Here is a 26341-nt window from a genome sequence, read left to right as displayed (position 1 = left end):
TGTTCCGCAGGAGAAAGATGAGGCTTTCTGCTCCCGTAAAGATTTACAGCCTCAGAAACCCTGTACAGGGTCGCTATTAGTAGGAACCGACTCCACGGTACATAACCACCACCACCATATATAAATAATGGGTCTGGTCCCCAGAATATTTCTTATTAGCTCCATGATTATTGTGAGCTTATTTTTATTTCCTGTTTGTAACACTTACTTTGTATGGCCCATTTGTGCAGCTGCATGAATAGGTAACTGCCAGTTGTCCTCATTACAGTAAAGATCAGGATCTGCCCTGCTAGACAGCAAAAGCTCCACACACTGGGTGTGGCCCTCCTGAGCAGCAATGAACAAGGGAGTAGCTTTGTCCAAGGCTTGACAATTGACATTTGCACCTAAGACAAATTTAAGAATTTAATAGATAGTTCTCATTATGTAAGCAAAAGACCATAATAATCAACATACATTTCAAAGAAGCTAACATAAAAGGGTTTCTTAGTACAATAGCTCCCCCACCCCACTTCAGTGGATATTTTTGAATAAACATTTATTTTGCTACCTTCTTCATAATCATTTATATTTCTTTTGATTTTATGCCTTCAAAAGAAAAGGTATTAATATTTTAGAATTCACTTTTAATCTAAAACAAATATCCTATTCAATGAAGGATTTATTTCACTCTAATCCCTCCTCTAATAAGCACTTTTGGGGTCCAATAAGAATTGTTTAAAAAGGAAAAAAGGCAAATCATCAACTATGGATACAATTTCTGGTAACTATTGAAAATGATCTGATGAATTCTAAACTATGACATTTTATAGATGGAGCTCATCACTTTGGACTAAGATTTATGAAAATAATTACCAGTGGATATGGCATATCATGGTGGCTATGCCTTAAAAACTAGTTCTGGTTGTGAGCTAAGTCCGACCACATTCAACAGATTCCTGTGAACCCGGGTTGAGACCTGGATGGCCAGCAGTATGGCAAGTCCTGGGGACTCCTGGGCCCAGAGACAGTGACATGGCCACAGAGGACTAGAGCAGAGAGTGAAGCGTCCAGCTGATAAGAAGTGGAGGAGATGCACAAGAACACCCATATTTGCATATAGTACCCACTTGACCTGGCTTCAATAGCTGGATGATCAGAACTCGACTAGAAGAAGAAAGAAGAGGGAAACAAGTGTAATCTGATACAATTTGATGATCTTGACCTATAACTATGGATGTAGTAGCTCAAAAGAGGGAGCAAATGAAATGCAGATCGGTCTCTTGTGATACAATAGTCAATAATTATTATCAGGACTGATTGTGAGGGTTGGAAACATAAAGGTAAACATTTTATAACAAAGAAGGGAGTGATTAACTTTCCAGTCTAGGAGCGGAGGTCCCTAGGACCATCAACGGAGAAGAGCCAAGAGCAGGACTCTACCCAGAGAAGCAGTGATGCCTGAGATGGAGGCAGAGATGATGACATGGAGCGATGGAGCAGCTGGGGACTTTAGATCCAGAGAGGGAGAGCGATTGTGTGCTGAAGACTGGGGGTGGGGGGCAGGGGAAAGTGTAGGGGGCAGGCTTGCAGGGTATACCCTTTAGTTGGTTGATGATGCATGGAGGGGATTGTAACCATGGCAATGAAACGATATATGATAGAATGAATGCAAAACTAACATTCTCCCATGTATACTATCATATAATTCACAATAAAACATTTAAAAAAAAAAAAAAGAGGGAGCAAATCTTTAAGCAAGGATCGTTCCCACCCCCTCGGTACACAGGGTAGTCAGGGATGGACAACTTAAGACACTGGCTACCCAAAATGGGAGGGGCTACAAAGGCAAGCAATAACTGGTTTACAAGCTTTCAAGAGGGAGCCTAGATCCAGAGGGTGTGTGGGAAAGTAGAATCTCCACTGAGTGGTTTCCAATTTGTCTGGATGGGGCTGAGGAAAGGAGATAGGGATAAAACTCTTGTGGTACAATAGTGAATAATTGCTATCAGGACTGACTATGAGGGTTGGAAATGTAAAGGTAGACGCTTTGTAACAAAAGGAGGGGAGTGGTTGACTTTGCAGTCCTGGAGCGGAGGTCCCTGGGACCATCAAGAGAGAAGAGTGGAGTGCAGGACCCTACCCAGAGAAGCAGTGATGCCAGAGATGGAGGCAGAGACAATGACATGGAGAGATGGAGCAACTGAGGACTCTAGACCCAGGGAGAGAGAGGGGCTGTGTGCTGACAACCAGGGAGGCAGGCTTACCAGATGTACCCTTTGGATGTTTGGTGAGGCATGGAGGGAACTGTAAGCATGGCAATGAAATGAAATACGACAGGATGAATGTAAAGCTAATGTTCTCCCATGTAAATGATCACATAATTCACAATAAAAACTTAAAAAAAAAAACTAGTTCTGACTTGTGCTGTTTACAACATCGTCTTTCTTCATAACCATGAAATGACCAACAAAGCCTACAAATAAGAGAAGGGGGTCTATTTAAATGGATTCCTGAGTTGATTTTTAAAAGACTACGTCCAACCGAGTTATTAAATATCAGCCTATAAAGATGATTTGAAAAGCTGAAATGTCCCAAATTGTTGTTGTCTCAAACATTTCTTATTGTCAAATAATGTACTAGATATGACAAGTATAGTGTTATTACACGACCATGAGAAATTTGCATTTTCTAGAAAATATCTCAGTGGAAAATCATTATCAAGGGGGATAAGGGCTATCTTTAATTAAAACGATGTTCATAAGTGCATTTTAAAGAAACCAAAGCCGTGAAATAGTTAAATACTATACAAAACACAAATGCTAAGTTTAAGAGTTTATGGAGGTTCTAGAAATCCAAAATGGGCATTCTCAGTATGTCTAAAAAACTAGAATCTTCTGGATGTCATCTTCTGTCAGACTAAGAAAAAAAGTTAACACCATCCCATTGTTGTTGCTGAGTTCGTTCATAGAGACCCTGTACAGGGTTTCTGAGGCTGTAAATCTTTACAGGAGCAGAAAGCCTCATCTTTCTTCTGTAAAACAGCTGGTAAGATCAATCTGCTGATCTAATAGTTTACAGACTACTGTTTATCCTACTGAGCCACTGCTACCATTACTGAGTAGAAATTCAATCAAGAAAGAAACCTGCTTAACTTTGGTTTTAATCAAGGCCTCACTTTGACTGATAATTTTTTAAAGTATCAGAAAAATTAAAGAACCAATCCCTTTAAGATGAAGAGTTGGAAAAATTAGGAATAATCAACTAAAAGGAAAATCATCTTAAAGGGTTTGGAAAGATATATCATTACATTATAAATATACTTTTTTTCAGCAGGCTATTCATAACAATTCAGAGAAGAGAAAAGAAAACAAAAAAGAACAAAGCAAAACAGATTCTTAGTGCTCCAGGTAACAGAATACAGACAGGCATGAGGAGAGAGGCCTTAAGGTACAGTTTAACCTATTTTATTCTAATCAGTTGTTAGACACTAAAAGTATAATTTATGGGACTGGTAGTGGTGGTGGTGGTCAGATGCCATGGAGTCGGTTCCGACTCATAGCGACCCTGTACAGGGTTTCCGAGGCTGTAAATCTTTACGGGACCAGAAAGCCTCATCTTTCTCCCGTGGAACTGCTGGTAGTTTCGAACTGCTGACCTTGAGGCTAGCAACTCGACTCGTAATTACTACGCTACCAGAGCTCCTTAACTTATGTGACTAGAAGTCATAAATTATATTAAGATAGTCCTCAGGAATGTACAACATAGTAGAAGGAGAAAGGTCAGAAGTTAAAAGACCTGGGTCCAAACTCTAATTCTGATAGGAAATCGTTTCTAGATTACTGATAAGGCACTTAAGCTCTTGGGGCCTGGAATCTTTATCTAAAAAAGGCATGTTTGGATAAATGATTTTGGAGATCCCTCTCAACTCCAAAATTTATAGACTCACTGTTTATTGAAGATATCTTATATTGGCACTTAATAAATATTTGTTTCTTTTATTTATTTTATCTTGAATATTAGAAGATTGGTAAGAAGGAAACAGGAATAAGAAAATATATGTCCTTCTGGCTAAACAAACGTTGCTTTATATATTTAGAGGTAGTTTGAAAAACAAAAACACCAACTAAAAAGCCAGCAGCAATCTGGCAGTACTTCCCTGCTTCTCTCAATGATCCGTCTTCATCAGCCTAGCAATGGGAATTCATACACAGTATTTGGAAAGAATTTTAAAGTTCCTATAGAACAAGCCCTGATGTGGCACATTAGGATAAGCATTGGACACAAGGTCGATGGTTCAAACCCACCAGCCGCTCCTCAGAAATCCTAGACAGGGTCACTATGGGTCAGAACCGACTTGACAGTACTTAACAACATAGAACAAATATTTGTGGTCACAGAATGCCACCTCAACACCATCATCTCTGGCATTACTGAAAGTGTAAAGGTTGTCACACAGAGGACCTTTAACAGGTTTTATGTTGCTATTAACATAATAAAGTAAAGACATGTTTTGAAATAAACTCATTTAAATAAATACACAATCGATCAAAACATACAACTCAGAGGTGCAATTAATAAACAAAAGAGTTTTCAAAGAAATTAAGCCTAAAATTATCTTGTACCCTAGAAAGTTGGACCTGCAAGTCCCCATAAGAAAGGACAGCCCCATCATTCAATTTGCCAATAAACCTGCTTTAGTGATAGATCATTATGTTCCTACACAGATAAATTAGCAGCTGTGTATTACATTATGTTAGTAATACACACTTAGTAACCAGGCTTATAAATCAACTTGTATTTACTCTTATTTATCATATACATAAAACCATTAAGTTGCACAACCTGATTTATATTTGGTCAAGAATTATTCTTCCTAGGAAGGTACAAAACTAAAACTCATGATCTTAGCAGTACAAAAGGCTAACTGATTAATCTTACCTGATGAAATAAGTAAGGTCAGGCTTTCCAGCTTGCCATATTGAGCAGCCACAAATAGAGGTGTGATTCCAAAGTCATCCTGCCATTCCTTGTTTGCTCCTTTTTTAAGAAGCAATTTTATGATCTCAGAATTTTCCTAACACAGAGATTCATATTTTCAATAAGAGAAAACAAAAAAAATGAGTCTATCTTTTTTTTCCCCCTATTGCTATTTGTTTATTTTTCCATTTGTGCTTTGCTCACTAAAGAACAACAACAACAAAGCTTTTAAAAAATGTATTGTTGTACTGGATGGAAAGATAGTGGCCAAACATTTAGACTACCCTACACCTCTAGCTTGCATTAAACATAAACAAATAAGACACTGACCTGTAGAAATTATAATCCTTATAATTCCTATCAAATTAGCTTGCTAACCAAGGTACTATACAGTTTCTAAACACAGTTATAAATAAGCCACTGCACTTTATCAATTTACAACCCAAGTATTCTGATGGCTTCTTAACTATGCTATCAATATTTGGAAAAGTTAGATAATTCCCACAGCCCCAAACCTATTGTAGTTACTAGAGCAGTTGGCTTATTCAGAATGATCATTAGCATTTAGACTGCCTTTTCTGTACTGGACCAACCATCATAAATCACAGGCAAGTGGGAAGCAAAAACTGTATAGATCTGTCATTTTTAAAAGGGTAACACACACAATTTACATGGAAATGAAATAATAAATTCAGAGATTACCTGAAAAGAGGCCTGGTGCAAGGCGCTCCATCCACACATAGAATGGGATCCATTAACATTTGCTCCGTGTCGAAGCAACAGCTTTACTCCATTTATCTGTCCATTTTCAACAGCTGCAATACAGCAATCAAAAAAAATTACTGTCAGCAAAAAGATATGTTTGCAAGACTGGACACTTTGGTGATATGCTCACCATTTACTCACCTAGAAATTCACAATTCTATAGTCATTCCGATAAGCAAATCAAAATACAAAGTTCTTATGCAATGCTAAAATGTTTATCACAATGGTCTTAACCCATACCCATTAACACATGCCTAATCATTTCTGTGCATATAGAAAATTACTTTCAAATTCAGGAAATAGTAGTAAATGGTAGACATTTATTCTCAGAAATGCATTTGGGTGGGAAGGGGAAGGGAGAGCAGTTCAGAAGAAACAATACCAGTCTGGAGAAACAGTCTCAAAAGGATTGAAATGGCAGGAGCCTCTGACAAATCGAGAATAAAAGAGTAAAATTTAAGAGTTCTGCGCTTAGATTCTTTTATCATCATAAACAATAATCACAGTTAAAACGGAAGAATCCTATATTCACGCATGAAGTTATAGTAAGGCACTCATTTATTTGTATTAAAGTGAAACTCCAAACTAAAGGAAATTGCTAAAGAAGTGTCTATTACCTAACTATAGTAACTAAAACAAATGGCTCCCAAGTCATTGCTAAAGTATATCCTCTGAAATTCAAAGCTTATATGCAACGCCCATGGATACCTAAAAATCATGTGCTCTTTTACAATTTCATCAAATCTTTCTACTTTCTTATACATATGCAATTTAAGATTAGGGCAAGGTATGTCTAATATGTGCTTATAAATTCTATCTGGTAAGGATATACTAGAATTTGTAGAGTATGTTATTAAGTCGATACAACAAGAAATGGGTTAAACTTTACATGGTATATGTACCCCAAAATTTTGCTATGAAGGTTGCAGAAATGCAGGAGGAATTTAAGAACAGAGTTAATTAATTGACAAAATACTAAAGAAAATCTGCTACCATCGAGTCTATTCCGACTCATTGTTGTTGTTGTGAAGTGCCGTCGAGTCAGTTCCGACCCACAGCGACCCTGTACAGGGTTTCCAAGGCTGTAAATCTTTACCCGGGCAGAAAGCCTCATCTTTCTCACGTGGAGCAGCTGGTAGTTTCGAACTGCTGACCACATATATAATAGAGTAGAACTGCCCCACAGGGTTTACCTGGTCACTGAGAGTAAATTCACACCATGAACCTTTGGGTTGCGTAAAAACTCTTTGTGCCACCCAGGGACCCTAGAATATGACTGGTGGTGTGCCATTATGTCGGTTCTGACTCATAGAGACCCTGCATAGGGTTTCCGAGGCTGCAAATCTTTGTTGTTGTTGTCTTGTGCCGTGGAGTCGGTTCCGACTCACAGTGACCCTGTACAGGGTTTCCGAGGCTATAAATCTTTACGGGACCAGAAAGCCTCATCTTTCTCCCGCAGAACCGCTGGTAGTTTCGAACTGCTGACCCTGAGGTTTGCAGCCATTAAGCTACCAGAGCTCCTTTGAATATGATTATTGTTGTTGTTGTTAAGTGCCGTGGAGTCACTTCCAACTCATAGCGACCCTGTACAGGGTTTCCGAGGCTGTAAATCTTTACCCGGGCAGAAAGCCTCATCTTTCTCCCGCGGAGCAGCTGGTAGTTTCGAACTGCTGACCTTGCGATTAGCGGGCCGATTTGCAACCACTACGCTACCAGAACTCCTTTTGAATATGATTATATGGTATTAAATAAGTACACACACATACATACGCCAAGCAATAGCAAATAAGGTATACTATTGTAGCACTTACGAATCAGGCGGCGAACCTCAGGGTCAGCAGTTCGAAACCACCAGCTGTTCCATGGGAGAAAAATGAGGCTTTCTGCACCCATAAAGATTTACAGCCTCAGAAACCCTGTACAGGGTCGCTATAAGTCAGAACCGACTCCACGGCACATAACAACAACAACAAATAAATGTTGTAGCTGTGAGACTAGGCAATGACATCTTTGAATTTTAAGTTTGGAGAAATAACACCATCTATAAAAAGCTCTTGAATAGGGAAAGGGAGCTTGAAAAAGGGAGCTTATTTTAATTTTTTAATTTCAACCATCTAAATTAATCTTCATTCTCTACCATAGTGGGAGAAAGAAAGTGGGGATCAACAACTCTCAGTCATCATATTACAAAAGCACTGAACATGAAGAAGAAGGGTCATACTTGAAAAATGCAAACTAAGAAACTATGGGAAAGACTAAAACTTTGAAAGTATAAAATAAGACATGCTAAGTATATTCATTATGATTTAAGATAAGTAACATGGCATTGTTATTTTATTAATTTTATATACAGAATTTATACCTAAATGTATTTCCCCCATAACAACTCTGAAGCTATACAATAAAAAATTCTCCTACCCTAAGGGGGTTTCACAAATTCCATCCCTGTGGTTGAAACAGTACTATTGTAGTAAAAGTTTATCATATCTATTCCAATTTAACATTCAAATGTATTTTACTAGGAAAAGAACAACAGTTTTTCAAGTTATTTTTTTCTACAAACAATATAAGGTCTTCCTAATTTGGGGTGGAATTCATGACAGAGAAGAAGAAAATCTGTTTCAATTCATGCATCATTATCAGTGATTGCCAGCAAAAATTATCGATAGACAAACCTTTAAGCTGAAGATTGTCAGGGTGTTGGCTGTGACACATGAACAGAGAGAAGTTACTTGTTTTTCTGAGTTAAGCTGATCTTGCAAAAATGAAAGTCAAAAAATGTTGTTTTGATTATTAAATACAGTATATTTGAAAAAGTTTTAACTTTTAATATCAGAAGTATATTAATATATCTGATTTGGGCATCTCTACAGAAAATATTTCCAAATAGCAAAAAAAAAACAAAAAACCGCTAAACCTGGATATAAGCAGATAAATAATATTTTTATAACTCTTGATTATTATTTCTAAAAAATTTAATGGTAAATAATTGAGAAATATGTGGTTTTGAAAAGCATATTTATAGTTTAGATCTACCACCTATTTACTACTTTCAAAGCCTATACTTTGAAAAAGGCATATTAACTTATTTGTCCTTATATAACAAGTTATCAAATTGGAAACAAAATGGACCATACAGTGAACTATTTGCTTCCAAAAGGGCAGTCATTGTTTTCTACTAACATATTTCCTCAATCCTACTGAGAAAACCAAATGTAACAGCAGCTTAGAAACTACTCCACATCTAAAATAGACTTTGCAATTCTTTTCCAGGAACAGAGTCAACTAGTCAATCATCTGTACATATCCAGCGCTTTTGTACTAATGGGGATAATGAGGAAACAGGTGAGTGGGGAAGGATAGAGTGTTTCTCCCTTGAGAGCCTTCTAGATGCAGACTGAAATGATAAGCAGATCTTTTACTTTTGATGATGATGAAACTGAAGAAAAAGTTCCAGTGAAGAAATCTATATGGGTTACTAGCTAAAAATGCACAAAAATCCAACTAGAATGAAAAAGACTCAAAACCATCAACACCAAGATCAAATGGTCAAGAATCCTTGAAAAAAAAAAAAAAAAAAAAAACAGAAAAAAACATCTACAACACTGAAAGGATCTAGTTCTATAGAAAATATTAAAGCAAAAATACAAGCAAGTATAGAAAATGGTGGTTCTGTTCCTAAGGTCAAAGTCAAATTTATCAATTATGTGAAGAACTATTTCCAGATGACAGACTAGGAGGCTATTGAAGATCTCTGGCAATAGAGGAAGTCTCTTTAAGAAGACAGTTTTAGCAGTTTGTTAAAGTTTTCCATTTTATTTCATTTCTGTAACAGTTGATATCTGGCTGTCCTTTTTTATAATGCAAAGTGAGAACTTTCCCTACCATGTCTGATAAATGTTGACAGGTTCCTTTGCAAAGAATGTGTTGTCCAAAATGTCTGTTTGGTTTTTAAAGATGGAACCTTGAAAGATGGAACCACCCTTTGCTTGGTTCTAAGTATGTATGGAACATTATGATAGGACACAGTAGTAGCAGTGGTCAGACAAATGGAAATGGTGGGGAGACAAAAAATATACAGGTGAAATAAACTCAGTATTTTAATAAAGTTTTTTAAAAAAGATGTACTCTGTAGAACAGTTTGAAGTAGAAAAAGAGAAGAAGGATGGGAAGCAAAAGGAGGAGGATAAGAAAGAAAGAATTTCATGGCTGCTAAGAAATGTTCTAGTAAATTGGCTCCCATAAAATAATTTCTTTCTCCTCCTGCTCCCCATCCTTCTCCTCTTTTTCTTCTTCAAAATATTCTATAATGTACATCTTATATATATATAGTCATCTTAGTACTACTATATGGACATTTGTTTTGATAGTACAGTAAATCCCTGGGTTACTAATGTCCAACTTACAGACAACTTGAACTTTCCCTTTCGTTGTTGTTGTTAAGTGTTGTCAAGTTGGTTCTAACTCCTAATGATCCTGTATAGGGTTTCTGAGGAGTGACCGGTAGGTTTGAACCACCACCCTAGAAGTTCAAACCGGCCTTATGGTTCAGTGCTTATCCTGCAGTGCCACATTGTAATACGTTGTTTTCTTTCTTGACAGCTGCCTCCATGAGTGTTGATTGTGGATCTAAGCAAAATAACGTTTTTGACAACTTCAATCTTTTCTCCATTTAACATAATGTTACTTAATAGTTCAATGGTGAGGATTTTTGTTTTGTTTACATTGAGGTGTAACCCATACTGAAGGCTGTGCTCTTTAATCTTCATCAATAAGTATTTTATGTCCTCTTCACTTTCAGCAAGCAAGGTTGTATCATCCATATATCACACATTATTAATGAGTCTTCCTTCAATCCCGATGCCACAGTCTTCTTCATATAATCCAACATCTCAGTTTTGCTCAGCACACAGATTGAGTAAGTATAGTGAAAGAATACAGCCCTGGAACACACTTTTCCTGATTCTAAACCATTCAGTATCCTCTTGTTCTGTTTGAACAACTGCCCCTTGGTCTATATTCAGTTTCCTCATGAGCACAATCAAGTGTTCTGGAATACTCATACTTCGCAGTGTTGTTCTCAGCTTGTCATGATCCACACAATCGAAAGCCCTTGCAGTCAATAAAGCACAAGTAAACCTATTTCAGGGATTTTCTGCTTTCAGCCAAATTCAATCTGACATTATCAATGATATCCTTAGTTCCACATTCTCTTCCGAATCCAGCTTGAGTTTGTGGATGTACTTGTAGTCATTTTTTAATTATCTTCAGAAAAATTTTACTTGCATGTGATATTAATGATATTGTTCAATAATTTCTATATTTCATTGTTACCTGTCTTTGTAATGGGCACAAATATGGATCTCTTCCAATCAGTTGGCCAGATACCTGGTTTCCAAAATTTCCTGGCATGCATGAATGTGTGCCTCCAGTGCTGCATCAGTTTGTTTAAAGTTTTCAATTTGTATCCATCAATTCCTAGAGGCTTCTTTATCACCAACACTTTCAGTGTAAGTTGGGCTGCTGCTTTCTGTACCATTGATTCTTGATCATACACACTCTCTTGTAAGGGTTGAATATTGACCATTTATTTTTGATATAGTGACTCTGTGTATACATTTCATTTTCTTTTGATATGTACAGCATCATTCAACATTTTGTCCATAGAATCTTTCAATACTGTAAATTGAGACTTGAACTTTTTTCTTCAGTTCTTTCACCTTGAGAAATGCTGCACATGTTCTTCCCTTTTGGTTTTCTAAATCCAGGGCTTTGCACATTTCATTAAAATACTTGACTTTGCTTTGTTTTGTTTTTGTGGGTTTTTTTTTTTTAAGTTTTTATTGTGAATTAAGTGATTGTTTACATGGGAGAACATTAGCTTTACATTCATCCTATTGTATTTTGTTTCATTGCAATGATTACAACCCCCTCCATGCATCATTAAACAAACAAAGGGTACACTCGCAAGCCTGCCCCCCGGCCGTCAACATACAGACCCTCTCCCTCCCTGAGTCCAGAGTTCCCAGCCACTCCATCTCTCCACATCATCATCTCTGCCTCCATCTCTAGTATCACTGCTTCCCTGGATAGGGTCCTGCACTCCACTCTTCTCCCTTGATGGCCCCAGGGACCTCTGCTCCTGGACTGCAAAATCAATTAAACGTCTTTTGTTACAAAACGTCTACCTTTACATTTCCAGCACTCACAGACAGTCCTGATAGCAATTATTCACTACTGAACCACAAGTCTTATCCCCATCTCCTTTCATCAGCCCTGTCCACACAGGTTGGAAACCACTCAGTGGAGATTCTTCCTTCCCCTGCATCCTCTGGAACTAGACTCCTTCTTGAAAGCTTATAAGCCAGTCACTTCTTGCCTTTGTAGCCAGCCCCCCTCCATTTTGGGTAGCCAATGTCTAAGTTGCCCATGCCTGTCAACCTTGTGTACAGACGGGGTGGGAATGATCCTCGCTGTAAAGATTTGTTCTCTTTTTTTGAGCCGCTACATCCTTAAGTATAGGTCAATTTCATCAAATTGTAGCAGATTACTCTTTTTTTTCCTCTTCTTTCTTCTTCTAGTTGAGTTCTGATCATCCAGACATTTTGGCTCTCGTGGACTTGTTTTAATTTTCTTCAGCTTCAGCCTGAACTTGCATATGAGCAATTGATGATCTGCTCCACAGTGGCCACTAGCCTTGTTCTGGCTGATGCTATTGCGCTTCTCCATCCTATCTTCCCAAAGATGTAGTCAATTTGATTTGTGTGTATTCCATTTGGTGAACTCCATGTGTATAATCATGTTAATGGGGTTGGGAAAAAATACTTGCAATGAATAAGTCATTAATCATGCAAACTGCTATCATGCGATCTGCAGCATCATTTCAACCACCAAGGCCATATTTTCCAACTATCAATTCTTCTTTTGATTTGAACTTTCTCATTCTAATCACCAGTAATTATCAATGTGTCTTGATGGTATGCTTGATCAATTTTAGACTAATGAAGTTTACAGAGTTCTTCAGTTTCATCCTTGGCTTTAGTGGCTGGTACATAAATTTTAGTAATAGTTATATTAACTAGTCTTCTTTGTAGGCATATGGATATTATCCTATCACAGTCAGCACTGTACTTCAAGATAGATCTAGAAATGCTCTTTTTGATGAAAAATGTGATGCCATTCCTCTTTAATTTGTCATTTCTGACAGTCTACCATGATTGTCTGATTTAAAATGGCCTAAATCAATCCATTTATGTTCATTAATACCTAGGATATCAATCTTTATACATACCATTTAGTTTTTATGACTCCCAATTTTCCTAGATTAATACTTTATACTTCTACATTCCAATTATCAATAGATGTCTGCAGCTATTTCCTCTTTTTTATAAGTTGGGCCCCATCAGCAAATAACAGTCCCGAGAGCTGTGTTCCAGCCACTTCATTAAGGTGAACTCAACTTTGGGAAGGCAGTTCTTCCTCAATCATATTTTGAGTGCCCTCCAACCTAAAGGACTCATTTCCCAGCACTGTATCAAACAATATTCTGCTGCTATTTTTAAGGTTTTCAGTGGTTAACCTTACAGAAGTGGTCCACCTCTCCTTCTTTCTAGTCTATCTTAATCTGGATGCTCTGCTGAAACCTGGTGACCCTGCCTGTATTTAAAATATTAGTGGCATAGTTTGCAGCATCACAGCAAGACAAGCTACCATGGTACAACAAACTGACAGACAAGTGGTGGAAGAAAGCAACTTAAAACCTCTATAACGCTTATGTGCATGGATTCTTTAGATTATTTTGGAGAGAGGCGACATTTTTACAAGAATGAATTTTCAGATAATAGGCATGGTATATCTCTACAGCTTTTTATGATTCTCAATAGCATTTTGCAATTTTCAGTAAAGAGATCTTGCACATATCTTATTAGATTGATTCCTCCAGCTTTGTGTTAAACATGTTGGTTGTAAGGGGCTATTGGAATGCCTGGGTGAAAATGTATGAGTTATTATTATTATAGTTGAATTATAGTTATTATTCAAGTCCCAGAAGAGCAGAGAGACAGGGAAAGACTACCTAATAAAAAAATTAAAAAAAAAAAAAAAGACACAAAACTCCCCAAATTTGAAAAAAGACAAGAGTTAAGAAACTCACTGAACTATAAGTAGGATAAACTCAAAACAGTTTGCACCAAAACACATTATATTTAAACTCTCAAAAACCAAAAATATAGAGAGATTCTTGAAAGCAGTAAAAGAGAAGTGAATCATCACATACAAGAGTTTCTCTGTAAGATTTAACTTTAATTTCTACTCAGAAGTCATGACAACCAGGATGTAGTGGGGTGACATTTAAATTGCTGAGAGAAAAGAACTGTCAACCGAGAATTCTATAACTAGCAAAACTGCCCTTTAAATGTAAACTTTCACAGAAGACCCAATAAAGTACCATTTAAAGAAAAAAAAAAGAAAAACAGGTCTAAACAAACACAAGGAGCCTTGGTGTGACATTGGAAGATAAGCATTTGGACTGATAACTACAAGGTCAGAGGAGCAACCCTACCAGCTGCTCCTCAGTAACCCTATACAGGGTCAATATGAGTCAGAAGAGACTTGAGGATACTAAACTAACAACAAATAAAGACATTCTCAGATAAGCAAAAGCTAAATGAGTCTGCTCCCACTAGACCTGCTCTACAAGAAATGCTAAAGCAAGTCTTTATGATTGAAAAGAAAGGAAAGTAGAGAATAACCTGAAGACATATGAAATAATTTTAAAAAGACAAGCAGTAAAGGTAATTTAAAATGTAAACATATAAATTCAGTTTCATGGTGTTTCAGTGTTGTAACTCTACTTTCTTCTTACAGGATTTAAAAGACAAATGCATAAAATATAATTATAAGTCAAAGTTATTGGACACACTGTATATAAAGAGGTCATCTCTGAAACAATAACATAAATAGGGAACAGCAGTATAGAACAGAGATTTTGTCTATTATTGAAACTAAACATATATCAATCTCAATTGCTGTTGTTGTTACTGCTGTCAGGTCAGTTCCAACTCATAGCAGCCCTGTATAGGGTCTCCAAGGAGTGATTTGTGAGTTTGAACCACCAACCTTGTGGTTCAAACTGACTTTGCAGTCTAGTGCATTATCCCACAACGCCATACCAGGACTCTATCAATCTCAACTATGTTGCTATAAATAAAGGATGTTATATAAGCTATCTTCATGGTAACCACAAAGAACACATCTAAAGGAGTACACAAAAGGAAATGAGAACACACTCAATATGGTTCACTACAAAAAAATCAACTAAACACAAATCTAGGCAATATTAGTAAAATCAGCCAAAAAAGTTGTAACATACACAAACAGTAAAATAGCAGAATTCCTTCCTTATCAACAATTACTTTAAATGGATTAAGCTCTCCAATTAAAAAGCAGAGCACATGATCTAACCATACGCTATTTATGTTGTTGTTGTTGTTAAGTGCTGTTGAGTTGGTTCCGATTCATAGGGTTTTCAAAGAGCAGCTGGTGCGTTTACACCATAGACCTGTAGTTCAAACCGACCTTGTGGTCCAGTGCTTTATCCCACAGCAATAGAGATCTAATACACAGCCAAAGACAACTGTAGTGGTCCAGCAGGTTACACACTGGACTGTGAACTCTAAGGTCAACAGTTTGAATCTACCAGCAGCTCCATGGAAAAAAGATAAGGCCTTCTGCCTCCATAAATATTTACTGCCTTGGAAACCCTATAAAGGTCGCTATGAGTCAGAACAGAACTGATTTGATAGCACACAATCACCACCACCACCAATAACCTAAAGATACTGGCAGGCTGAAAATGAAAATATAGAAAAAATATTCCATGCAAATAGTAGTCAAAAGAATTCAGGGTTGGCTACATTAATATAAGACATAATGGACTATGTCAAAATGTGTCACTAAAAGCAAACAAGAAAGTGTATAAAAAAAGAGTCAATTCATCAAAAAGACATAACAATTATATGTATGCCTAACAATAACACACCAAATATTTATGAAACAAATTGAAATGAGAAAGAAACAGTCCTACAATAATAGTTGGAGACTTCAATACACCTCTTTCAACAATGGATAGACCGTCTATAACGAAGATCAATAAAGAAATAAAAAGTTTGCTGTTTGTTAAGTGCCATCGAGTCGGTTCCAACTCATCGCTATCCTGTATAGGGTTTCCGAGGCTGTAAGTCTTTACAGTAACAGAAAGCACCATCTTTCTCCTACGGAGTGGCTGGTAGATTAGAACTGCTAACCTTTTGGTTAGCAGCTCAGCTTGTAATCCACTATGCTACCAGAGTTCCTTAAAGGCAAACAGTAAGGATGAATAAGAGACCCCACTTTGTAATGCAGAGAGCTCGGTGTCTGGAATGTGCAGAGATATGAAAGCAAGACTTTCCTCCCTTTAATCCAGAAAGAATTAAAAGAATTCAGTTGAAACCATAGAATATGCTGAGGGTAAGGATAACCAGTCATATAGTGCTTAAAGAGCAAAAGTCTAAAACAGCAAGAATAACACATAAATGGCATCATTTCCCTGCAAAAAAAATTTCTAAAAAACACTTGGTATTAAAAAACAGTAAATTAAAAGGAAAAAGAAAAACACAAAGTTTTCAAAGGAGGATCTGGAAGTAGCCTTTTACCCACATGAAACTTTAACCAAACTCAAACTTCAGCTGAAGAATACAGGATGGGGTTTAGTGACAATCACCACACAAAGACTTCATGAGAGAAACATGGCAGCCTATACGCATGGCATGGCTAAATCTAGCTAGGAAGAGTAAACAACAAGCATTGTTTAATGTAGCATTCATTAAAGAAGAAATTTTGAAAAGAGGAACTTTTAAAAATGCTGTAATTGCACTACTAAATGCTTTTGAAAAGTGCCTAATGTAGTTGTGTTCTAGGGAACTAAAGATAAATTCTGTACCTAATGTAATTCACAGTCAACTCAGTTTTACATCTATAACCTAGAAATACCTTCTTTCATTCTGAGGCTCTGATTTTGACAGTAATTCTACTGAGAAATATTATGTCCAGTGAGCTGTAATGAACAGTTTAACCACAGGCTGTCTGTCTCCTCTAGCTACGACAGCAGGCTGGTGGTTTCTGAAATGTGTAGATTCAGAGATTATCTACATATTCTATTAGCAAATTTGAATTATGCTTTTTAAGCTCAACATGTACTCTCTTCTCTATTATACTTCATTTTTCCTTAAAATATACAATTCACTGGTAAAATAATCTTTCCACTATACACCTAATTTCAGTAAAACTTTTTCTCTGCCTCTTTTATGAAGCAAAAAAAGAACCTAAATAAGCTCTTTGCTGCAGTTTTCTTCTGGTCCTGGGTTTACAGTGACACCTGGTGGCACTAGAAAAGAAACTCCACTGCATTGACAAAATCCAAACCACTTTTTCCAGTGTTGCTAATTTAGTGTACCTGACCTCCGATTGTTTAAAAGGTTCTGTGGTGCTAAAGGATAACCACTGGATGCTAACCACAAGGTTGGCAGTTCAAAGTTGCTCCTCAGAAAATCTATACAAGGTCACTATGAATCAGAACAACAACAATCTATATGCAAGTACCATCCAAATTCCAAATAGAATACTACATTAGTTGCAGCCCTTTTGTCTGTCAATGTGACTGGTAAGGATGTAACTGTTGTTGTTGTTAAGTGCCGTTGAGTTGATTCGGACCCCTAGCGACCCTGTATAGGGTTTCTGAGGAGCATCTGGTAAGTTTGAACAGATCAAATGGCTTTGTAGTCTGGCGCGCTAACCCACATCCTCCATTATTTCGAGGATATTTCCAGGTAAGACAGACTAGCTACAGTTATGTATTTCACAGCCAAAGTTTAAAATCACAATGGTTATGAATTTGGGCTTCTCTATCACAGATACTAGCCTCATATGGATGCGAAAGCTGGACAGTGAATAAAGAGGATCGTAGAAGAATTGATGCCTTTGAGTTGTGGTGTTGGAGGAGAATACTGAGGGTGCCATGGACTGCCAAAAGAACCAATAGATCTGTTTTGGAAGAAGTGCAGCCAGAGTGCTCCTTGGAGGCCAGGATGGCTAAGCTTCGTCTCTCCTACTTTGGACATGTAGTCCGGAGGAAACAATCGTTGGAGAAGGATGTCATGCTGGGTAGGGTGGAGGGTCAGAGAAAAAGAGGAAGACCTCCAACGAGATGGATCGGCCAGGTGGCATCATTGATGGACTCGGGGGTGGCAGCGGTGGTGAGGTTGGCCCAGGATCGAACATTGTTTCGTTCTGCTGTGCATGGGGTCGCTATGAGTCGGTTCCGACTCGATGGCACCTGACAACAACAACAACATCACAGATACGGAGTCCTGGTGAGGCACTGTGCACTAATGCAACAGACTGCAAAGTTGTTTGAACTGCAAGGTCGGTGGTTCAAGCTCACCAGCTGCTCCCTGGAAATCCTATACAGGGTCGCCATGAGTCGGAATTGACTCCACGGCACTTAACAGCAACAACAACATCATAGATATATGCATAGTCGTAAACCACTAATATATTCACATAGATTCCTATAGTATGTTTGGGACATGAATTTCATTATCTAAAATAGGGTGTTTTACTGATATTAAAACTTTTTTTTTCTAAAACTGTAGTGAAAGTCAAACTGCTTTCTTATAAGGTCTCTCATACATGCCCAATAACTAACAATTTTAAAGATGTAAAATGATGGGGGCAAAAACCATGACCCTGTGGGGAAAATTCATTCCATTAGGAATATAACAAAAAGTTGGCAGTGAATACCCTAAGCCAATTATACTTGTTATCACTGACATATCTCATGGTTTCTGACCAATGGAAAGAAATTCAATGGCCAGCTGGACATCAGAGACCACATCCAGAAAAGCATACTCTTCAATCACATGCGTATCTTAGTAAACAAAAACCTAAGATTCTATTACCCTACTACATATTTTTTCCCGTATGTCTCAACTGCAGCAGAAAATGTCAAGAGCAGCATTTAATTTTCAAAACACTCTTAAACTTACAACTTTTCCTAGGGCTATAACATTGAAGTCTAACACTTTCTGTAGTTATTCAAGTGTTTTTGAAACATTCATATAGCAGGATTCTCCTATGGAACCCAACCCTAGAAGTGTGGTTTCCATATAAAGGCTTAGAGAAATAAATTATTTTCTGAGAAGTCCTTATCAGAGAAAAAGAGTCTGGCCAACTATTCTTAATCCCAAAACCTGTTTATATAGGAGCAAATTTTTTTAACTATTTCAATGATACTGATGAGTGATTGTGATATAATCAGTTGAGCAATGGTAAGAATAATGATGAAGACTGAAGGATAATTGCATTAACCATGTAATGATACAGTTTGATAGACAGACATACTCTACAACAGTATATCATCTATAGACTGGCTGTCAATCTGTAAGCTACATGCTATATACTAGGCTTCAACAGGGTAAGTTTTCAGCACAATGTAAATTAACTACATTGCTAAGTACATTGCTAAGTTCAGATGACATTTTTCTTCAAAAAAGACTTTCTCAATAAAGGAAATTCTGTCTCAAGCTTATAGCATTAAACTGACATTTTGAGTTGTTGTTAGGTGCCATTGAGTCGACTCCGACCCATAGCAACCCTGTATAGGGTTTCCGAGGAGAAGCTGGTGAGGTTGAACTGCCAATCTTGCAGCAAAAATGGCTTTGCAGTCTGGCACGTTAACCCACAGCGCCACACCAGGACATTTTGAGTAGTTCTGCTCAAATTCACCTAAAAAGAACCAAGATTGCACTATACAGCCTGTGTATCCAGTTGAAATGCCTGCGTATCCTGGTCATGGGAAGGGATGGTGAGTGGAGACCTGTGATTATTAAATCGCAAAAAAAAAAAACCTACTAATTCTGTTTATTTTCAAATTATTATGGATTTCTAATTTTAATATTGCAACAGAAAGTGAGCATTTGTACTTACTCTTTTTAGAAATCATCTAAAAGACACTAATAAACAAAAACACTCTCCATATTCAGAAAAACCTAGATTCAGCTAAACCTCAAAAAAAAAAAAAAAGCTTAAAGGTCTTCCAAAACCATTAGAAATCATGCTAGGTATTTGTGTATAACTGGGGAGATGATGTCTGAGCTGCAAACATCAGAAGGAGCAGGCAGAGTATATCTGTCAAAGGGGAGAAGTTCTCTTAGGGAGCAAACCATAAATTACCAGCAGCAGAAATGCCTGTGTATCCTGCTGAAATCTGAAAGTCAGAGGAGTTGAGTCTAAAACAAGGAATTCCACCACAAATAGGTATATCTTTAAGAACAATCTGTTTCTGCTAACACAGAAAATAAATTACATTGTAAAAATTCCATAGCTGCCTATCCCTATTGACTGCTAAAAGTAAACAAACAAATAAAACAAAACATAAGGAGCCAAAAAGCAACAACAAAACCAGAGACAAAAAACAAAACCCTGGTAAATAAACTCAAACCAAAAAATTCTAAGTCAAAGGAAAACTCTGGCTAGTCTGGAATGTGGCTCTAGCCTCTGCCCATTGTAAACCAAACCAACTAACAGATCCTACAGGACAGAGCAGAATGGCTCTGAAATTCTAAAGAGTTTCCAAGACTATATACATCTTTAGAGAAGCAACTTTCACATTTTTCTTTCATGAGCAGCTGGTGCATTTGAACCTCGGACCTTTCAGTCAAGTTTAATAACTATAGCCACCAGGACTCCTCTTGCCCATTATAAACCTCATGAAAACAGCTTGTCAAGCAACCACTCAGGTACTTATTTTGAGTTACCATAAAAGAGCCAGCACAAATTCATACATACATACAAGAAAAGATGATAGAAAGGTATCAGAAAAATTCCCCTTCCCCCCAAAAAAACCTCTTACCATAAAATATTCACAGGTGAATGAAAATTGTGGCTAAATCTTTTGATGCAAATTTTTGAAAAATTAATAAAGCAACTGACATTGTGAAAATGACATAACACAGAGATACACATATTCAGGTTAAAGGTAGTTGTAGTTGTTGTTAAGTGTCCTCAAGTCGGTTCCTACTCATGGTGACCCTGCATCGGGTTTCCAAGGAGTGGCTGGTGGGTCTGAACCACTGATCTTTCAATAGGAAACAATGTAATATGAGCATGGAGAATTCAAAACAGACCTGGGGGGAAATATGCAGGTCAAATTATAAAAAATACTATAGAGAGTAGGCATATCTGAAAAGGAAAAACAGGGAGGAAGGAGAACAGCAAAATGAAAATAAAGAGAAAGAAAATTAAAGAATTATTGAAGATAATATCTAACAAATTCATTATTGAAGACCATAAAAATGGAACTGACATTTAAAGATAAACTTCTGAAAGATTTACTAAAATAAAGAAATCTTGAATCTCCATATTAAAAAGATATGTCTCAAGGAAAACAGATATAGAACAAACATACAAAAATAATGTCATAAATACAGAAGTCTAGGCTGGCCTCAGACTCTGACTCTAGAACAGAATGGATCACCAGTGAAAGCAGAGACAAGGAAAGGAAGTGTGACTCAAGGATAATATCATTACTCAGTTTCCAACATACAGAACTCAGGGACTACTACTTTCCATAGGCCTTTACAGGACGCTAGTAGAGGGAAAATTTCACTAATCAAGATAATATGGAAAAGTAACTTGCAATGAGATATTTAACCACAGAACTAAGAATAGTATAACATAAAGGAATGAAGATGCTGGAACAGTATATAAATGTACATACACAGACAGTATAAAAATCATGTATTAAACAAAGTTGGGAAAGAAAAGGAGAAAGAAGACAATAGTCATATAATGACAACCAAAGAATACGATTTCCTCATCTTTAAAAAAGGTAGGGGGTTAATTCTATCAGCTGAAACTGACTTTTGTTGTTAAGTACCATTGAGTTGGTTCTGACTCATAGCGACCCTGTGTAGGATTTCCAAGGAGCAGCTGAATTTGAACTGCCAACCTTGTAGTTCAAACCAACTTTGTAGTCCAATGCATTATCCTGCAGCACCACACCAGGACTCCAAAAATGATTTTAAAAATGACAAATTATAAAAATATATTCAATTGTGTAAAAGTAAGGGACAAGAATGGTACATAATAATCAACATTATAATAAATAGAGACAAGATAGAGGTTGTCAAGGATTTCATTTTACTTGGATCCGCAATCAACACTCATACAGCAGCAAGAAACCAAACAACGCACTGCACTGGCAAATCTGTTGTAACAGACATCTTTAAAGTGTAAAAAAGCAAATGTGTCATTTGGAGAACTAAGGTGTGCCTGACCCAAGCAGTGGCATTTTCAACTGTCTCAGATGCATGCAGAAGCTAGACAATGAATTAGGAAGACCAAAGAAGAACTGATGCATTTGAATCTGACTTGGAAGAAGTACAACTAGAATGTTTCTTGGAAGTGAGGATGGGGAAATTTCATCTCACAGACACATGACATGTTATCAGGAGAGACCAGTCCTTACTTGGTAATATACAGGGTCCATGAAAAAGAGAAGATCCTCAACGAGATATGTCGGCAAAGTGACTTCAACAGTGGGCTTAAACATAGCAACAATTCGGAGAGTGGCTCAGGATAGGGCAGTGCTTTTGCTGTACAGAGAGGGTGGCTAGGAGTCAGAAGTGACTCAACAGCACATAACAACAAACACAAGAAAATAATAAATGGCCTAGCTTCATAATTGCTTATATTAGGAAATTAAGATGGTCTTAAAGTATGTAAAACATAAAATGGTAGTTGTATCAATAAACAAATCTACGTAAGAAGAGTTCAAAGTAAACACCACAAAGACAAATTAACACTTTCGAAGTTTCAGTGTTTACTTTTTGTTATTATTAAGTGCCTTAGAGTCCATTCCTTTTAGGGTTTTTGAGGAACGGCTGGTGTATTTGAACTATCAACTTTACAGTTAGCAGTCCAGTGCTTATCCTACAGTGCCACACCAGGACTCCATTTCAGTGGACTCCACTTTAGTGTGGAAAAATTCAAACTCATATTTTCAAGAACTGATACAAAGGGACATCAAAAACTTTGTGGAATATGGAACAGAAAGATAATGGAATTTTCCACAAAATTTTTGAAGCCCCTTGTATAATCTCAAGTAGAAATGTTTACTGCTATAATCCCAGAGGAAGATGAATATGCTTTCAGTTGACAAAAAGAATGCCAAAAATAAATTCCAATTCATATTATATTCATATACATGAATGTTAAACATCAAAATTCCTAGCACTTCAAAAGACAGCCCTTTGAATGGGTCACTGGTCCATGAAGATACTGGTGAAAGTGAAAACCATGGTGGTTTGTCCGATTTTGGAACACCAGTATATCAGGATATGTCATATGAGCTAAAGTATGACACATTTCATAGTTAAATATTGAAACAGGCAGCCTCACATGACACTGTTTATAAAACATTTTGTTCTTATTAAACATTGCAGCTATGTTTAATACCGAAGGTTACACTGAATAAGCAAAGGCTCAAAAGAACAAAAAATGAACAATTTATCAAAAGCCAAAACTGCATACTGTGCAGTTCCCAGGAGAATTGTTCTATGAAGTCACATTGGGTTGCATTTAAACCTCTAATTCATCAATGTTGTTTTATGTATACAACAAAATAAGAAAAAAAATCTAGTTTTTAATAAGTAGCTGTATTTTCATTTACAACCTATTATATTTATAAGTATATTCTTATTCCCAAAGCAGTTTTACAAATCTATCCTTTGAATATACTCTGTGTGGGGGGTGAGGGGGTGGAGAGGAGGGCAAGGAAAAGGGAGTGAAGAGAGGAAAAGACAAGGGTAGAGAAAAGAAGTAGGGGCCGATTCCTTATTAAAACATAAAACTCTAAATTGGATGTTAGTAGAAACTCTAAATTGGATGTTAGTTGAAAGATGTTCCAGAACACTTTTCAGGTGGGAAGATAAAGAAGTGAAGTTTCTGAAATTTTTGCATTCTCATTTTGATTTTTACTTCTATACAATTGAAGAGTTCCCTACCAAAGCTCATCTCTATTATAACCTTGATGAGTTCTGTGTAAAGAAGATGTTCCAGTTACAACTGGTGAAGCAGTAGATAGTCTAATGTCTGTATTTAGCTTTCAATTTAACCATACTCATATGCTACACATCACTGAAGTTGCTAACTTTCCCAGTAACCTAGGGAGTTTTCATAGTTCTCTATTCATTTTCACCCTTGATCCTCTAGATTTATATTCTATAGCAACTAGCAAGTCTATGTGGTAACTGAGCCATCAGGACAGAGCCCACAACATCCAAGGGAATATAGATTCCTTCAGAGGCGAGAGGAACAGTGTGTTCTACAGTTTTAGCAAAGAGCAGTTTTGGAATACAACTCTACAGATTGGGAAGGGATCTATACAAGACAGGCAGTCCCCTTTCTCATCTTAGAGCCTGTTGATCAAGCCATTTTTCCTCACCTACAAATCTTAATGTATTCTGGATTTTGTTTTTGCAAAAGAAACTCTTCCATTTAAGACAGAAAGGTATACATCACTATGCTCACTTAAAAGAGATAGAAACACACAGGAAAGCAAAGCAAATTGTTGAAACTTACATTACTTATGGTACAAAGCAGACACCTGGAGTCTAGATTATCTAACTAAAGAAATCATATGCCTGTTCTTAACATACATTTTGTTCTTGCAAAAGTTAAGGTGGTACTTTCCCTATCTTTTTCTTTCTTAAAATAACTCATGTATTTGAGGGGGTTCAAAAAGTTCATGGAAAAATGCAGTTAAAAGATAATGGATTGCGACCATGTTGGTTTACCAATAAGGGAAGGTAGGGGAAAAGCCGCAATGAAGATGTGGGCTGAGTCTGACCACGTTCAATAGACTCCAGTCAATCTGGAGTGAGACCCGGTTGGCCAGCAGTATGGTGCTACATGGGGACTCCTGACCCCATGGACAGAGACGTGGCCACAGAGGGCTAGAGCAGAGAGTGAAGCGTCCAGCTGATAAGAAGTGAGGGGAGATGCATAGGAACGCCAATACTTGCCCATGAACACCCATACTTGCAGATTGAAAAGAGATGCACAAGAACACCCATTTGACCTAGCTTCAATGGCTAAATAATCAGAACTCGACTAGAGGAAGAAAGAAGAGGAAAAAAGTACAATCCACTATAATTTGATGAACTTGACCTATACTTATGGATGTAGTAATTTAAAAGAGGGAACGAGTCTTCACAGCAAAGATCATTCCCACCCCCTCTGTACACAGGGTTGACAGAGATGGGCAACTTAGACACTGGCTACCTAAAATGGGGGTGGGGGTGGGGGTTATAAAGGCACAAAGTGCCTGGCTTACAAGCTTTCAAGAAGGAGTTTAGTTTCAGAGGGTGCGGAGGAAGGCAGAATCTCCACTGAGTGATTTCTAACCTGTCTAGACGGGGCTGGTGAAAGGAGATGGGCGTAAGACTCTTGTGGTTCAATAGTGAATAATTGTTATCAGGACTCCCTGCGATTGTTGCAAATGTAAAGATAGATTTTGTTGCAAAAGGAAGGGAGTGGTTGATCTTGCAGTCCAAGAGTGGAGGACCCTGGGACCATCAAGGGAGAAGAGTGGAGTATGGGATCCTATCCAGAGAAGCAGCAATGCCAGAGATCAAGGCAGAGACAATGAAAAGAGAGATGGAGGCTCTAGACTCATGGAGGGAGAGAGGCTGTGTGCTGACAGCAGGAGGCAGGCTTGCAGGGTATACTCTTGGGTTGTTTGAATGGTTATATATTCCTGAGTGCTTCAGTGTACATCCAAAAAAGAAAACAGAGGGAATAGAAGCAAATGCTGTTAAACGATGATGCATGGAGGGGATTATAGTCATTGCAATGAAATGCAATACAATAGGATGAGTGTAAAGCTGATGTTCTCCCATATAAACTATCGCTCAATTCACAATAAAAACGTAAAAACAAAAAAAAAGGTAATGGATTTTTCCATGAATTCTTTGAAATCCCCTTATTCTTTCAAACAAGCAACTGATCTAGTGCAATTGATGTAGTACTTAAACTCTTAAAAGTACTACATGTGGACTATCTCCTTTAGCTTAGAACCACTGCTTGAGCCAAATCTTTTCTTTTTATATATATTGTTGTTGTTGTTGTGAAGTGCCATTAGCTACTATAAAATAGAATTAGGACAGTAAATTTGACACAAAAGAAACTAAATAAATCCTATTACTAAACAATAAGTGATTTAAAGTTATTCACTGGTTTGAATTATCTTAGCAACTCTTCCCTCATGCATATAAAAATTTTTAAGTTAATTATACCCTGAAGCATAGAACACATAAAATTCTGCATCTCTAATCTTCTCCAAATAATAAGTAAGCACAATACTGAATTTCATAAATGGGACAATACTTTGAAACTGTAAACTCAATGCCCAAATCAGCATTTTTCAAAGTTTCACAGAATATTAATGTTACTTGGAGTATTCCTAAATGTTCCACACAGAAAAGTAATAGTGTGGTCCAATAAATTTGACCCAAAAATT

General features: G+C 37.2%; 1 protein-coding gene across 1 annotated transcript in view; it reads right to left on the bottom strand.

Annotated features, from left to right (window-relative positions):
* The window catches only part of ASB3 (ankyrin repeat and SOCS box containing 3), a 212851-nt gene that overhangs the window by 27153 nt on the left and 159357 nt on the right, over positions 1-26341 (bottom strand). Inside the window, exons 4-6 of the mRNA XM_006873554.1 lie at positions 5662-5774; positions 4921-5056; positions 209-386 (exon numbers count right to left, since the gene is read on the bottom strand). Coding sequence (XP_006873616.1) covers positions 209-386; positions 4921-5056; positions 5662-5774 — 427 coding nt within the window. The remainder of the gene's footprint in view (positions 1-208; positions 387-4920; positions 5057-5661; positions 5775-26341) is intronic.

The sequence above is a fragment of the Chrysochloris asiatica genome, unplaced genomic scaffold (assembly GCF_000296735.1).
Source record: "Chrysochloris asiatica unplaced genomic scaffold, ChrAsi1.0 scaffold00245, whole genome shotgun sequence".
Taxonomy (NCBI): Eukaryota; Metazoa; Chordata; class Mammalia; order Afrosoricida; family Chrysochloridae; genus Chrysochloris; species Chrysochloris asiatica.
The sequence above is the reverse complement of the archived record's forward strand: the minus strand, read 5'-3'. Positions and strand labels throughout refer to the sequence as shown.